The sequence below is a fragment of the Cyrtonyx montezumae genome, unplaced genomic scaffold (assembly GCF_038088225.1).
Source record: "Cyrtonyx montezumae isolate F1298 unplaced genomic scaffold, pur_monq_1.0 scaffold_15, whole genome shotgun sequence".
NCBI classification, from domain to species: Eukaryota; Metazoa; Chordata; class Aves; order Galliformes; family Odontophoridae; genus Cyrtonyx; species Cyrtonyx montezumae.
In genome coordinates, this window is record NW_027071881.1 from 7019917 (window position 1) to 7032679 (window position 12763).

General features: G+C 42.5%; 2 protein-coding genes across 6 annotated transcripts in view; one reads left to right on the top strand and one right to left on the bottom strand.

The window, feature by feature from the left end:
* Positions 1 to 10228, top strand: part of LOC136045831 (transient receptor potential cation channel subfamily V member 2-like) — a 51399-nt gene extending 41171 nt beyond the window's left edge. For 2 of the 5 annotated variants that reach the window (XM_065731997.1, XM_065731996.1), the window contains 13 exons: positions 470 to 603; positions 942 to 1094; positions 1548 to 1688; positions 2163 to 2461; positions 2687 to 2863; positions 3315 to 3473; positions 3602 to 3697; positions 4220 to 4290; positions 4991 to 5156; positions 5634 to 6098; positions 6486 to 6604; positions 7373 to 7467; positions 8206 to 9286. In XM_065731997.1, coding sequence (XP_065588069.1) covers positions 470 to 603; positions 942 to 1094; positions 1548 to 1688; positions 2163 to 2461; positions 2687 to 2863; positions 3315 to 3473; positions 3602 to 3697; positions 4220 to 4290; positions 4991 to 5156; positions 5634 to 6098; positions 6486 to 6604; positions 7373 to 7467; positions 8206 to 8336 — 2206 coding nt within the window. In that variant the 3' untranslated portion in view covers positions 8337 to 9286. Of the gene's footprint in view, positions 1 to 469; positions 604 to 941; positions 1095 to 1547; positions 1689 to 2162; positions 2462 to 2686; positions 2864 to 3314; positions 3474 to 3601; positions 3698 to 4219; positions 4291 to 4990; positions 5157 to 5633; positions 6099 to 6485; positions 6605 to 7372; positions 7468 to 8160; positions 9287 to 9489 lie in introns of those variants that run through there. The other 3 variants (XM_065732000.1, XM_065731999.1, XM_065732001.1) reach the window with 3 other exon arrangements.
* Positions 1 to 12763, bottom strand: part of CTNS (cystinosin, lysosomal cystine transporter) — a 79417-nt gene that overhangs the window by 23233 nt on the left and 43421 nt on the right. The gene's annotated exons all lie outside the window — the stretch shown is intronic.

Below are 12763 nucleotides of genomic sequence, written 5' to 3' on the forward strand. Positions count from 1 at the left end.
CTGCACTTAGATGAGTACAGTGGGTGTTGTTTATTTGGGGTATATTTGAACCAAATAGCACCAAATGAGCCAAGATGGGTGTAAGAGCAACTGAGCATGGAGCTCTATACATCTGAGCTGTTCTTGCCAGGAAGGGATGTAAATGAGCTCGTGTAGTGCTTTATACCATGTGATGGGACCTATTCTGATCCTGCAGCTATCTTGGGCTTGTCTGTGCTCTGGATACGTTCCAGAGTTGCACATCAGACTGGATCTGGGAAGAGCTCCAGCTGATGGAAACAGCAATCACTTAAAAGCATTATGGGAAATAGCTGTCTCTATTTTTCCTTTGACTCAAAAATATAGCTGTTTTTTTTACAAACTTTTTTACCTCTCTCCTCTTTTCTTTTGCAACCGACCAGAACGTATTGCTCTTGTCTTACAAGGACAAGACTCCAGGACTTCCTAACACTGTGTGTTTCTTCTGCAGCCAAAAGGACCCCAATCGCTTTGACAGGGACAGGCTCTTCAGCGCAGTCTCAAGGGGCAGCCCTGAGGCACTGGATGGTTTACTAGAGTATTTAAGGAGGACCTCAAAATTTCTCACCAATTCTGAATACACAGGTAGGCTCCTGCACAGCACTCCATGAGCTGGGTTAGCAGAGGCAGTGCTTGTTAATGTATTGCAGGGAAGCAGTGGATATTGCTCTTGTTTTTTTACTTTCTCCTTCTGTCTGTGTATTATTTTATTTTCCTAATGTCCATTACAGGATGGAGAATGCCATTAGTTTAATTTCCTAAGGCTTTTGCCTCTGTTGCAGAGTAAAAATATTTAGGCCTTTAAAATTATTGAGTTTGGTCATACAGTGACTGTTAAGTTCTAGGCTTGCTGAATTAGATAATATAGATATTTGCAAGGCACATCCACAACCTACCTGATACTTTTTTTTTTTTTCTACTAGATGCAAAGACAGGGAAGACTTGCTTAATGAAAGCCCTGCTGAATTTAAAAAACGGAAGGAATGACACAATCCCACTTTTGCTGGAAATAGACCAGAAGACGCAGAACCCCAGGCCACTTGTCAATGTGGCATGCTCTGACTGTTACTACAGAGGTGAGGTTTCTGCTGGTGTTGTGTTGGATGCAGCTCCCCAGCAGGCAGATGAGATAGACATACACAAGAGAATGAAGGGGATTTGGTGTCTATGTGGCACTGCCTTTCCAGAGTTCTGGTGCAATTACTGCAACAGCCTGCTCAGCCTTACACTTCTCATTTCTGATTCCAGTTCTGTCCTTCTCAGCCTTGATTTATAGCTTCACTTTTGCAACGTTGTTCCTAATATATAAAGTAGAAACAATACATGTTTAACTAATCCACAAATATGAGAGGATCTGCGTAGGAAAGTTTAGAAAGCATTTCTGAAAAAGAAATACTACATAGCTGTTAAAGAATGAGTTCTGCTAGCTGAGTTATCCTTTACTGTTGAAACAGTACTTTGCCAAAAAGTCCTTTTCATGTTCTCTCTGATATTGGTACTGATTTATGGGTTTTTGCCTGTTTCCTTAGGCCAGACAGCTCTCCATATTGCCATAGAGAGAAGGAGCCTGGACTTAGTGAAAGTTCTGGTAGAGAATGGAGCTGATGTCCATGCCAGAGCTCACGGTGAATTCTTCAGAAAGAAGAAAGAGGGAGTTTGCTTTTATTTCGGTGAGTCTGTGTGGAACACATTTCTTTCATTTTTTTTAATGCCTTTCTGTATTCAGTGCTACTTGTTCTAGCTGGGTCCCTCTGTGCATGACTTACCATCTTCACTGTCCTGTAATCAAGGACAGTATTTAATCCTATCCTAACTTCAGGGGCTGGAACTAGATGATTTTTTCAGGTCCCTTCCAACCCAAGCCATTCTGTGGTTCTACCTAAAGGGCTTCAGATAGACACAAACACAGGGTTTGTGCAGTCAAATTAGGAAACTGGAAAAATATTTTGGCTGCTCCCAAGTATAAGGAGTGACTGTTTACTGTAGAGGTTTTGCTGAATTTAGAGACTCTGGAAAATAATTTGCTCTGTGTTCCAGTGATAAATTACAGTCTAAATATATTTTACCAGAATTGTGTTTTTATTACTTTCAGTTTCTTTTCACACTCCCTGCTGCCCATCCAACTACTGTCTTTATCCCTTCAGGTGAACTTCCCCTCTCTTTGGCTGCTTGTACCAACCAGTTTGAGGTGGTGGAATATCTTCTAAACAACCCACACCAAAAAGCCAGACTCCAGGAGCAAGATACACAGGGCAACACAGTCCTCCATGCCCTGGTGATGATTGCAGATGACACTGAGGAGAACACCAAATTTGTGAGTGCAGTATACGTTGAAATCCTGAAGGCAGGTGTGAAGACAGACCCAACACTGAAACTGGAGGAGATTGTGAATTATGATGGATTAAATCCCCTGCAACTTGCTGCCAAGACAGGCAAAGTGGAGGTAAAGGCAAAAAGAGGGAATTCCTTGGAAACAATGATAACTGCAGTGTACATCCTCAGCATAACAGCAGGGTTTGATGTAGCAGCATCTTGCCTGATTTTAACCATATATTCTGGTGTTTGGATACAACACAGTGTATAATGCAAAAAGCAAGGTGATTTGGGTATGCTTGGGTCATTTAGCATCTTAATAGCATACACATTTTTCTGATATTTATCTCTTCAGATCTTTAAACACATCATCCAAAGAGAGATCAAAGACCCCGTGTACAGGCACCTGTCCCGCAAGTTCACTGAGTGGACCTATGGACCTATCCATGTCTCCCTCTATGACTTGTCTTCTCTAGACAGCTTTGAGGAAAACTCTGTGCTGGAGATTCTGGCATACAGCAGTGACACACCAGTGAGTAATTTTTACTGAAGTTTAAAGACAGCAACACTTTTTGCTCCTTTCTGTAGTGTTGCTATTTAATTATCCAAAATTCAAGATAATGTGGTATTTTATATGAGCATTTTTCTGGAAAATAAATGTGATGAAGTATTTGCATATCTTAATATTTATAATCTGCTTGGAACGCCACTGATAATCTATACATTGAGGTGGTTTTGATCTGTTGGCTGTCCTAAGCTGAGGTTGTCCTAAGCTGGTTGGCTTTCCTCTCATGATGCCAAACAGAATTCACTTCCTATGGGATGTTTAATTTTTTCATACTGAAAGCCTTATCTGAAGAAACCCTTAGGAATAGCCTAGTTGCAGCCACTGAACTCCAACCCTGAAAAATAATCCTCTGGTGAATTCACGTCTCTTAATGTTTGGATATATTTGTTGGTGGTGGTGTTTTCTTTTCCCATAGAATCGTTACAAAATGGTGGTTTTGGAGCCACTGAACGAACTGCTTCAGCAAAAGTGGGAAACATTTGCTTCCAAGAGATTCTACTTCAGTTTTATCTCATACTTGTCATTCATGATCATCTTTACAGCCATTGCCTACTATCAGCCCTTAAGGGTAAAGGTAAGCTCTATGTTCCTTTATCTAGAAAGGCCTGAATGAATGGAGTTGAGTTTTAAAAGGCTTGGGGTGTTTATCACAACTACCAATGTTGGTATTCAGTATTTTGTTTCTTTGTCTTTATCTTGCAGCCTTCATTTCCAGTGGAGTTCACAGCAGGAGGCTTCCTCTGGGTCTCTGGGCTGATCATTATCTTGCTTGGAGGTGTATACCTAATTTTTGCTCAGGTATGTGCATCTCTTGTCTAGTTTCATTTTAAGAATGAAAACAAACAGATAAAACCATCACTGACATGGAGGCAACAGATTTGGTTCTCCTGACATCAGGATGTGTATGGTGGATGGCAGGAGAGAATCCTGCTCTGAAACACAGTATCAGTGTGATCCTGAAATGACAGGAGTGCTATAGGCCAGGCTCCTGAGCAAGAGGAGGAATAGGCTCAGAACAGTCATTAATTAGGAGTGACTTGTGATTTATGATACTAAAACACATTCCTAGCATTTAATGCTATTAATACTATTAATAAGGACGTAAGGCTGAGCATTATTTAGCCTTTGTTTGTACTTTTCCTTTTACAAATAAGGCTGTGAAAGGGTGACTAGCTGAAAATTTGAACCCTGACAGTGAAAGCATGAGGAGGAGCTTATGGAGTGAAGCTCTCTCCCGTACAATAGGCTATGCCAGGCAGGAATCAGTCTTTAGGATGTTGTTGTTCTGATGAATGGCTACCATTGATCTTTCTCAATTAGAGTCTGTATCTGCGGAGGAGACGCCAGTCCCTGAAGACTATGTGTTCTGACAGCTGTGTTGAGATCTTGATGTATGTCTCTTGAGGTTTTTTGCACAATGAAAGCACGGGTGAAATTGGTTCTCTGCTGTGTGCTGCTAAGTTGCCCTAACATTACTAGAGAGATGGTGAGCAGGAAAGATCGATTCTCTGCCGCTGTCTCCTCTGTCCATCCCTTTCCTGCTTGTTTTTCCTACCTGCTGCATCTTGTCATAACCCTTTGTTGTAACAGACTTAGGGGGGTAGAGCCCATCTTTGGATTTGTAGTGGAACACAGCAAAGGCAGATATTCAATTGTTCCACAGTTCAGAGCATGTGCTTCGTTAGAAAAAGAGCTCAGGTTTTTAAACATGTATTCACTGTGGCTCAAATTTGAACAAAAAGCAAGAAGCTTCATATTTTTCTGAGGGTAAATGTGTAGGTGCATGTGTTTGCACGTATGTGAGCATGTGTTCAGGAGTTAAAATTCTTTTTCTATTTTCTGTCGGTTACATGAGTTACACTAAGCAGTTAAGAGCTGTGAGATTAACCAGTTCATAACAAAACTGCAACAGTATGAGTATTTGGTTATAACAGGGTTTGCTTATACAAACGATGTGCCTGATTAGCTGTCAGTTGATGTGCTCTGTGTGGCCTGGGAGAACGTGCTCACTTTTCCTGCAAAACAGAACAAACTGCAAATGGGCCTTTTGTCGGAGCAAGTTACTGTGTCACTCATTCTACTTCTCTCCAGCTTCATCCAGGCTTTCTCATTGCTGTTGTCAGCAGTCCTGTATGGTGCAAGTTCAGAAAACTATGTGGCAGTGATGGTGTTCTCCCTGCTTCTGGGCTGGGTGAACATGCTGTATTACACGCGGGGCTTTCAGCGCATTGGCATTTACAGTGTCATGATACAGAAGGTCAGTACTTGGAAGACACTGCATATGGAAAGCTTTTGTGTGTGAGGAACTAATAGAATTCCTGCAATTACTTTTATTCTCTCAGGACTGTGAAAACCATAAAATGAATTGATATATGGGCTTGAAATAAATTGCAGAAGGAGATTAAATTCCCTCCTCAAGAAAGTGCAGTTGGTTTGCCATCTTTGAATCTGACAAGTTAGAGCAGCTGACAATTGTTGGTCAGAAAGTGACTCAAAACCATCAGTCAAAGCCAGTGTAAGTTCCTTGGGAAGGTTGTGCTTGGACTGAGAAGTGTTAACAGATCCATGTGGGAGTTTGGGACTAGAAAGGCAAGACAAAGCAGAGCTGAAATGAGAAGGGAAGGAGTCTGATCACCACTTGTGTGAAACCCACTGAGGGTTATTATTTCAGTGCTATGTGCTGCTTGAAACAGCTGCTTGAGAAGAAATAACACTTCCTCCTGATTTATTTCAGACTATCCTGAGAGATCTGTTGCGTTTCCTCTTGGTTTATATTGTCTTCCTCTTTGGCTTTGCTGCAGGTAAGGACTTAATCAGGACTAAATCACATTACAGGCTGAGCTGCAAGAAGTTATTTTTTCTGAGGATTCAAATTCTGTTTTTTTTCATAGCTCTGGTTACGCTGATGGGGGACGCTCCTTCGCTCTCACAGAACAAATCTGTTGCTCAGATGGAGAGTGCTGGGAGCCATGCTATGTATGGTGGGCTGCTCAGTGTCTCCCTGGAGCTCTTCAAGATCACCATTGGGATGGGTGACCTGGATTTTCAGGAACATGCCAGATTCAGATACTTTGTCATGCTTCTGCTGCTGCTTTTTGTGATCCTCACTTACATCCTTTTGCTCAACATGCTGATTGCACTCATGAGTGAGACTGTCACTGGTATTTCAGATTGCAGCAAAAGTGTTTGGAAGCTGCAGGTGAGACACAGTGCTGCTCAGCAGTTCTGTCACGGTCCAAATTCCTACTTGAATTTTGTAACCTCAGACATGACTTTGTCCTAAATCTCAATGGTAACATTTTCTTTTATATAAATTTACCACTCTGAGGATAAACTAATATCATTTTCAGGTGTATTTAAAGCTCGTGCTGTTTGCCTGGCTACCAGCTGTTCAGATCCATGTGCACAAGTAACTTGAGAGAATGACAGTTTTGATCTGGTATCTTAAGCTAAGAAACACTTTGAAGCTGATCTCCAAAGTGATTTTCCAAGTCAAAGTACTTGCTAACTGGGGGATATTTAATCAAAAGGAGGGACTGGGCTCTGCATGGCCTGCTTTTCCCCTGACATGGACTTCTTCTTTCAGAGGGCCATTGCTATTCTAGAAATAGAGAAGGCCTGGCTGTGGCGCCAGGGAGGAAAGAGGAGATCTGGCTGCTTGATGTCAGTGGGCCTTAATAAAAAAGATGAGAGATGGTGCTTCAGGTAAGACTGATGTGCTATTACCTTTAAACTTAAACTCCAGTGATGGATTCCCGTGAATGATAAGCTGGTAACCCTGCTCCCCTGCAGGAGTTTCAGCACTGACTTGCCTGAGTGACTCAACCACATACTCCTGGTACATGCACGCTGGCTGGTGATTTTGTTGCTGAAAGTTTGAGAGCAAGTCACCAAGATGTGTGCTGCTTAACCCCCATCTGCGGATGTGGTTATGGTGGCAGGCTGTCTGCAGCAATGCTTTCTTCGCTGTCTCGAGTAGCTGTGCCTGGAGTTGGCTTTGGTGGGTGGGGTGTAGGCTGGTATCCCCTTCCCTCAGAAGCATGCAATGTGAGTGCAACATGAAAAGGCAGCACTTCTTCACCCAAAGAAGGGCTGGGAGAGCAGGTAAACCTTTCTCTACTCATAGAAACAAAATGCTCCAGGGTTTTATGTGCAATAAAGCACACATAGAAAGGGGAATCGAAGAAGTTCCTTAGTATTAAGTATGTTCCCGGGGAGGAACTGGAGTATTTTAAAACAAATAAGTAGCAGAGGCCAGCAGACCACACGCAGAGGGATAGATATTTACCTCGCAGAGCTTAGACTACAGAAGGTCTTTGCTCAAGAAAAAGCTCTGTAGGGTGCTGTTGCTACAGCCAAAGTATTAAGGCTGTGTTAGCAGCATTGAGTTGGATCGGGATGACACAGGACAATGAGACTTGGATGAAATGCTGTGCTTCATGGATCTGTGTCTCTTGCATTTTGTTTCTCCAGAGTAGAGGAAATTAAATGGACAAGTTGGGCAAAGGAAGTGGGAGTTCTTAAGGAAGAGCCTGGAAACACCAGCGATTCAGAAATTAATCCAGAAGGTAAATCAAATAATGAAGAAATGTCTTCTGTATCCTTTTAGCTTCCTGCTCAGCCACTACTCTTTGCATGTTTTGTCTTTTGCTAACAGAAATTTTAGACCGCTTTGCTCTTGAAATTGCTTCAGAGTACTAAATATTAACAGCATCACTTGTGAGCTGAGCACATAAAGAATTGGTTGGAGCTCAGGAATAAATAATGAGTACAAAGGAGAGGCCATTCCTATTCATCTCTGGTGGAAATGGGCAGGAAGCACTGCTGAGAGGAGCAAGGCTGTTCTTGCATTTGACTTAGATCAGTATCCCAGATGCATGTTGCTTTTTGTAAGAGAGGTAAAATGTAGCCCCACTCATTCTACAAGTGTTAAAATCAGAGCTTTTATGCCATAAGTCATGGAACTAACACTCACAACTTCATTGAATTCTGCCTTAGATCTAATTGTTTGCTTCCTTCATTATATCTGGGAAGGAGATCTGTGTGGAGAATGGAGAGCTGTTAATTTCTCTAGAGTTGTTTTGCTGAGCTTGGGCAGAATCTCTGTCAGAATTACACAGCTTCCTGCTCTTTCAGCATGGGCTCTTCCTAGATGCCAGTACTGCAGGAATGGGGAGGTTACAGCTCTTGAAGTACTTCATTGGGTGTATGTTGGGTTTCCCTAAACCTGCACTCTTCTAAAAACCGGATCCCTTTGTTAGCTTCCTGCTGACAAAGGGCTGCTGTTTTTATGTCTCCTGCTATAGAGACGAGATCACGGAAACAGGTGCCACAGAAACAACTGAGATCAGCTGTTTCAGAGGAGCAGTCACTGCTGCAGCCCCAGCTATCAGCAACTGAGATGATGCCTCTAAAGGGACAAACCAGAAATCTTTAGAGGGTTTTCTTGTTTGCAACCTTCCTTCCATCTTCAAAGTAGTTCTTCCTATAGCAGCTGGAAGAAGTGAAGGCATTATCAGTGTTAAAGTGCATTTCGTCAATGACTGGTTCACCCTGTGACATTAAATGTTTTCATGCACTTTAATTATGAATTTTCCTCTGAAGAAACCATTTTTTTCTCAACCTTTTCTGACTGACACTTTGCTATTGCTATGTTTAAAGGTGCAAGAGCAAGATCATAGGGGCAGTGGGGAGTAGTCTTTGAGAAGGCAGTGCTTTCTGAGCTGCATAGAAATAATGTTGTTTGCTGTAGAGAAGCAAAGAATGGAGTTCACCTATCTAAGAATGGGTTAACTTATTCTTTTGTCACAACACAACAACCTGCACTGAAGTGCTTTGGAATAAAGAGTGTTTTAGAAGCATAAGAAGTTGTTAATGGTGGAACTGGCCTCTGTGCAAAGCACTGCTGGTGTGAGATGTGAGTGGACAAGTATTCAGGCTTCAGTCGTTGTGAGCCATGCTAAGTCTTTGTCTCAGTCCCTGCAGTGAATTCCCATTTTACAGTATGGTAATGAAATCATTTGCATGATGTGCACATTTGCTTAAGAGCACAAGTGATGTGAGTTTTCTGGAACTGTAACTTCACAGGGTGAATTTCTGAAACATCTGTCTGTAAGAGATTGCGTTGTTTCTGTAGAAAGCAGCAGCAGAATTTTACACATTGCTTCTGAGAGATAGATGGTCCAAAATGCTTCATGTGGTTAACATGTCCTGTCAGTCTTAGTGGGTTTCTTATCTTTCTGTAATTGACTACAAGAACCTCATTTTTTTTTTGTATTGTGCACACTGCCTCAGGGTGGGAAACGTCTTAAGCTCTGACGATGAGAAAGAAATGAGCTATCTCACTTTTAGCCTACATTTAAAAAAATAATGTACTGTTCTTCAAACTATAAATATAACAAGTTTACTCCATTGAAAAGTGTTCATCTTTGGATGTATTTTCAGAACATGAACCTCTCTCAAAAGGAAACTGAAGATGTGATCAGTGTGGACTATAAGGCGTTACCAAATTCCCAGTTACATTTCACCCAGTACTGTGCTGACCTCATTGCCATGCAAGTTAACTCTTGTTTTTCATGACCTCTTCTCAGTTTGTGCAGCCATGTCTGAAACTGCAGCAGACTGTTGCACTGGATACATCTGTCGTAGAAGGACAGGTTAGTGAAAATCCTGAAAAAGCTGCAGTCAGCAAATGGTGGTGGTACCTTTCCTTCAGCAAGATAAACTGTCCAACTCAAGGTCTCCAATCTCGTGTTTCCACACTGAGCAAGAGAATCTAGAAGGCTTGTCTTCTGAATACAACCATTTTAATCCTGTTGCTTATTTACACCTACATGACTAGCAGCAAAAGTACTACTTCTATAACTTACTCCCTATCAATTCAAAGGGATTCTTCCCCTGTGCTGTACGGTTTCCTCTGCATCTTCACAGTGTTGGGTATCAGAATTGTATCTTAACTTTTCTCACTCCAGCTTCTGATGTTTTCTTGCTTTGTTAAACCTTCAGCTGCTTTTTCCATCTATGGCTTTGTCCTAAGTGTTCCCAAGATTTGGCAAAGTGCTCATATTGCACAAAGGGATCATCTGACATGGTAATCTATTGCTGTGCAGGGTGCTTTGCTGTAACAGGGACACTTTGAGATTCTCAAGAAGTGCAGAATCAGATATGCTATCTGTGCCTGGAGTCTTAATAAACAACAAAAGAAAAATTGTGCTCGTTGGTAGTGGTTTTGATCGCTGTGGGCTGTGACAGCTTGCTTTCAAGGTAACCTGCTTCTTGAACCTGTTGATCTTTAAACAACTTTCTTAAGCTTGTAGTGTTGCTATTTTGATCTGCTCACTGTGAAACAGAACCTTGGTATAGTTTGTGTTTCACAGTCACAGCACAGAACACCAGCCCCAGCCCTCTAAAACTCACAAATGAAGAATGATGGACAGGAGACAGAGACAGACAGATGCAGCAAACCACTACATCAAGTTGGTCAGAAGGTTTAGCAGTCTCCAAACTGTTGTGCACAGTTCCTTGTGCTCATGGAAGAAAGGAGATTTTTGTGGAGTCACTTTTCTGCAGTGCGGTCCCTCCTATAAAACTGAGGTGAGTCAGTACTGCTGAGATTAACATCAGTACCTTCCTTTATTTTTGTGCCCTCAGTCAATGCACAAGGTTCCTCTTTGGTTTCACCATCCAAGCCACTTTCCATTCTGGCCATGTAGCAAACAGGAAGGCTGTCTGGGATTTACTTTATGGGATGTCTGCTATTCCTTCCACTTAGAAGGTGGTTTGTGGCTTTGAGGACCCAATAGAATTCTGGAAACCACTCTTAAGAGAGCATAATATTTTGTCACAAAACTATTCAGGCCTTTGCAGAAGAAATTATTGAATGGTGAAATACCTTCTCCCTTCTGCTCCTGGTGTTTTCCTACCCACCTGCACTGATCCTGCATCTTAAATCCATCTGTGTGCTAAGTGGGAGACTTGGCATTCTCATCTGAGAAAAAAAGAAAATATTCACAAACCCCAGTGAATGAAGAGCTGCAGTTTCTCTCCTCTGTCTACTCTGTGTTTGAGCCAAAAGACTCTGAAGGCCCAGCTGTGCCACGGAGAGAAGAGAGCAGCAGCTCTCGTTATCTTCCATGTAGGTTTGTGGATGCTGAAATCCTCTCCTGTCCTATTTGGTCAAAGTTGCCTGGTTCCTGGCCAGGACAGGAGGTGAATGCAGAACGTATTGCTCCCAAACTGTATCTCCTCCATCACACTTTGTCAGCTCATTGCTTTCTGTGGCATCTGTACCAGGCTTCAAACGTTTCCCACTGCACAGCAATCCTTCTCGCTGCTGACATTTTCTTAAGATAAGCTTCATGCCCAGTTTGTGTGGTTCACAGCTCCTCTCAGGGCTGTTTTCCTAAGGGGTCGAAGCAGTTTTCTTTTACTCCTCAGATACTTGGCATGTGTTATTGTTGTCCTTTGCCCTGTTACTTTCAAAGCATGCTCTGAGGCTGAAGCCAGTATAAGGAGGTGTATGTGTCTGCGTCCTGGCTGATTCCTTCTCTCTCCGTGACCCCATCTGCATCTGAGCATATTTTCCATTGCCTCGTTAGCTGGTTAAAGGAGTCTTTGAAATGTGACAAGCAAAAGGGCTCAGACAAAGAACAGATGCTTTATATAGTGTCTACGTGAGCTGCAAAGAGTTATTTCCAAAGGAGGCGGCTGGCGGATTTGTCAGCTGAACTGTTCCTGTGATTAGTGATTAGGTTTGTTCTTCTTCTCTGTATTTTAATATATATATATATTAAAAAAAGGCAACCTCTTAAAGAAAACTGTGCCCCTTCACCACTTCCTGGCTGCTTCAGCAGCAGCACATCACAAGGGCGTGTGGCTGTGGTGCCTCACAGCTGGCGAGTGTCGCTGGAATCAGAGCCCAGAGAATGTTTCCTTCCCTTCTGGTGTTGATGTGATCTTTTTCAGTTCAGATATGTGAGATGCAGAGTAGTGCAGCCTTTCTGGACGGTCGGGCTCTGGTGGCTGTCAAACCTTGTAGACATAGAGAATCTCTAGAGGAGAGGAGTTGGAGGCAGCTAGAAGTGTATACGACCTGCTGTGCTCTTGTCTAAGAATGCTCAGAAAATGTATGCTTTCTGGACAAAGCTCCATGAGAAGCTTTGTCCAGAAGCACCAGTGCTGTGAGTGTGTGATGGGGGAACCTAACCTCTGCACTGGAGAATGACTGTGGTGAGGGGCATCTGAGAGCTGATGTGTTTCTTAAACCTCTGCTGTGATCAAGAGGATCTGTCTGCACATCTCTGTGATGTGGAATCTCCATGTAGCAAGCACCAAAGGAGGAAGTGGACAGTACATAGTCCTGAAGGGCTTTTCCAGACATATCCTATCATGCTAGCTGTACTGAAGGTGCTGATAGATGCTAAGGAAAATGCTAAAACATACCTCTTGGTAACGTGTTTGCCTTTCAGTAGCTCATTGCTCCTGCAATGTTATTAAAATGTCACCAGTGTACACCTCAGTTAGGAAATCTACAGTGGAGTCACTGTCTCCATGAGCAATGGGATGTGCAGAGCTGGAGAGGCACCAGAGAAAGCTTTGCCTGTCATCTCCAGTCCTTCTCCCTCCTTCATCTCAAAACTGGGGACATCGAGGTTGCCCTTGCACCTGCTCTACCTCATGAGTGAGTCTCATCTCTGTATTTATTTTCCCAAAGTCTTTAAAATTCTTTATTAGAAAATAAAAATTCTTAGTCTGGAAACGAAGTAATTTCTGGAGACTTGGATCAGTCCCTCAAAGTAGGCCAATGAAATGATTATGGTGTAGGGACTGGGATGTATGTCTGGGACTTACATAGAATAGAAGTCC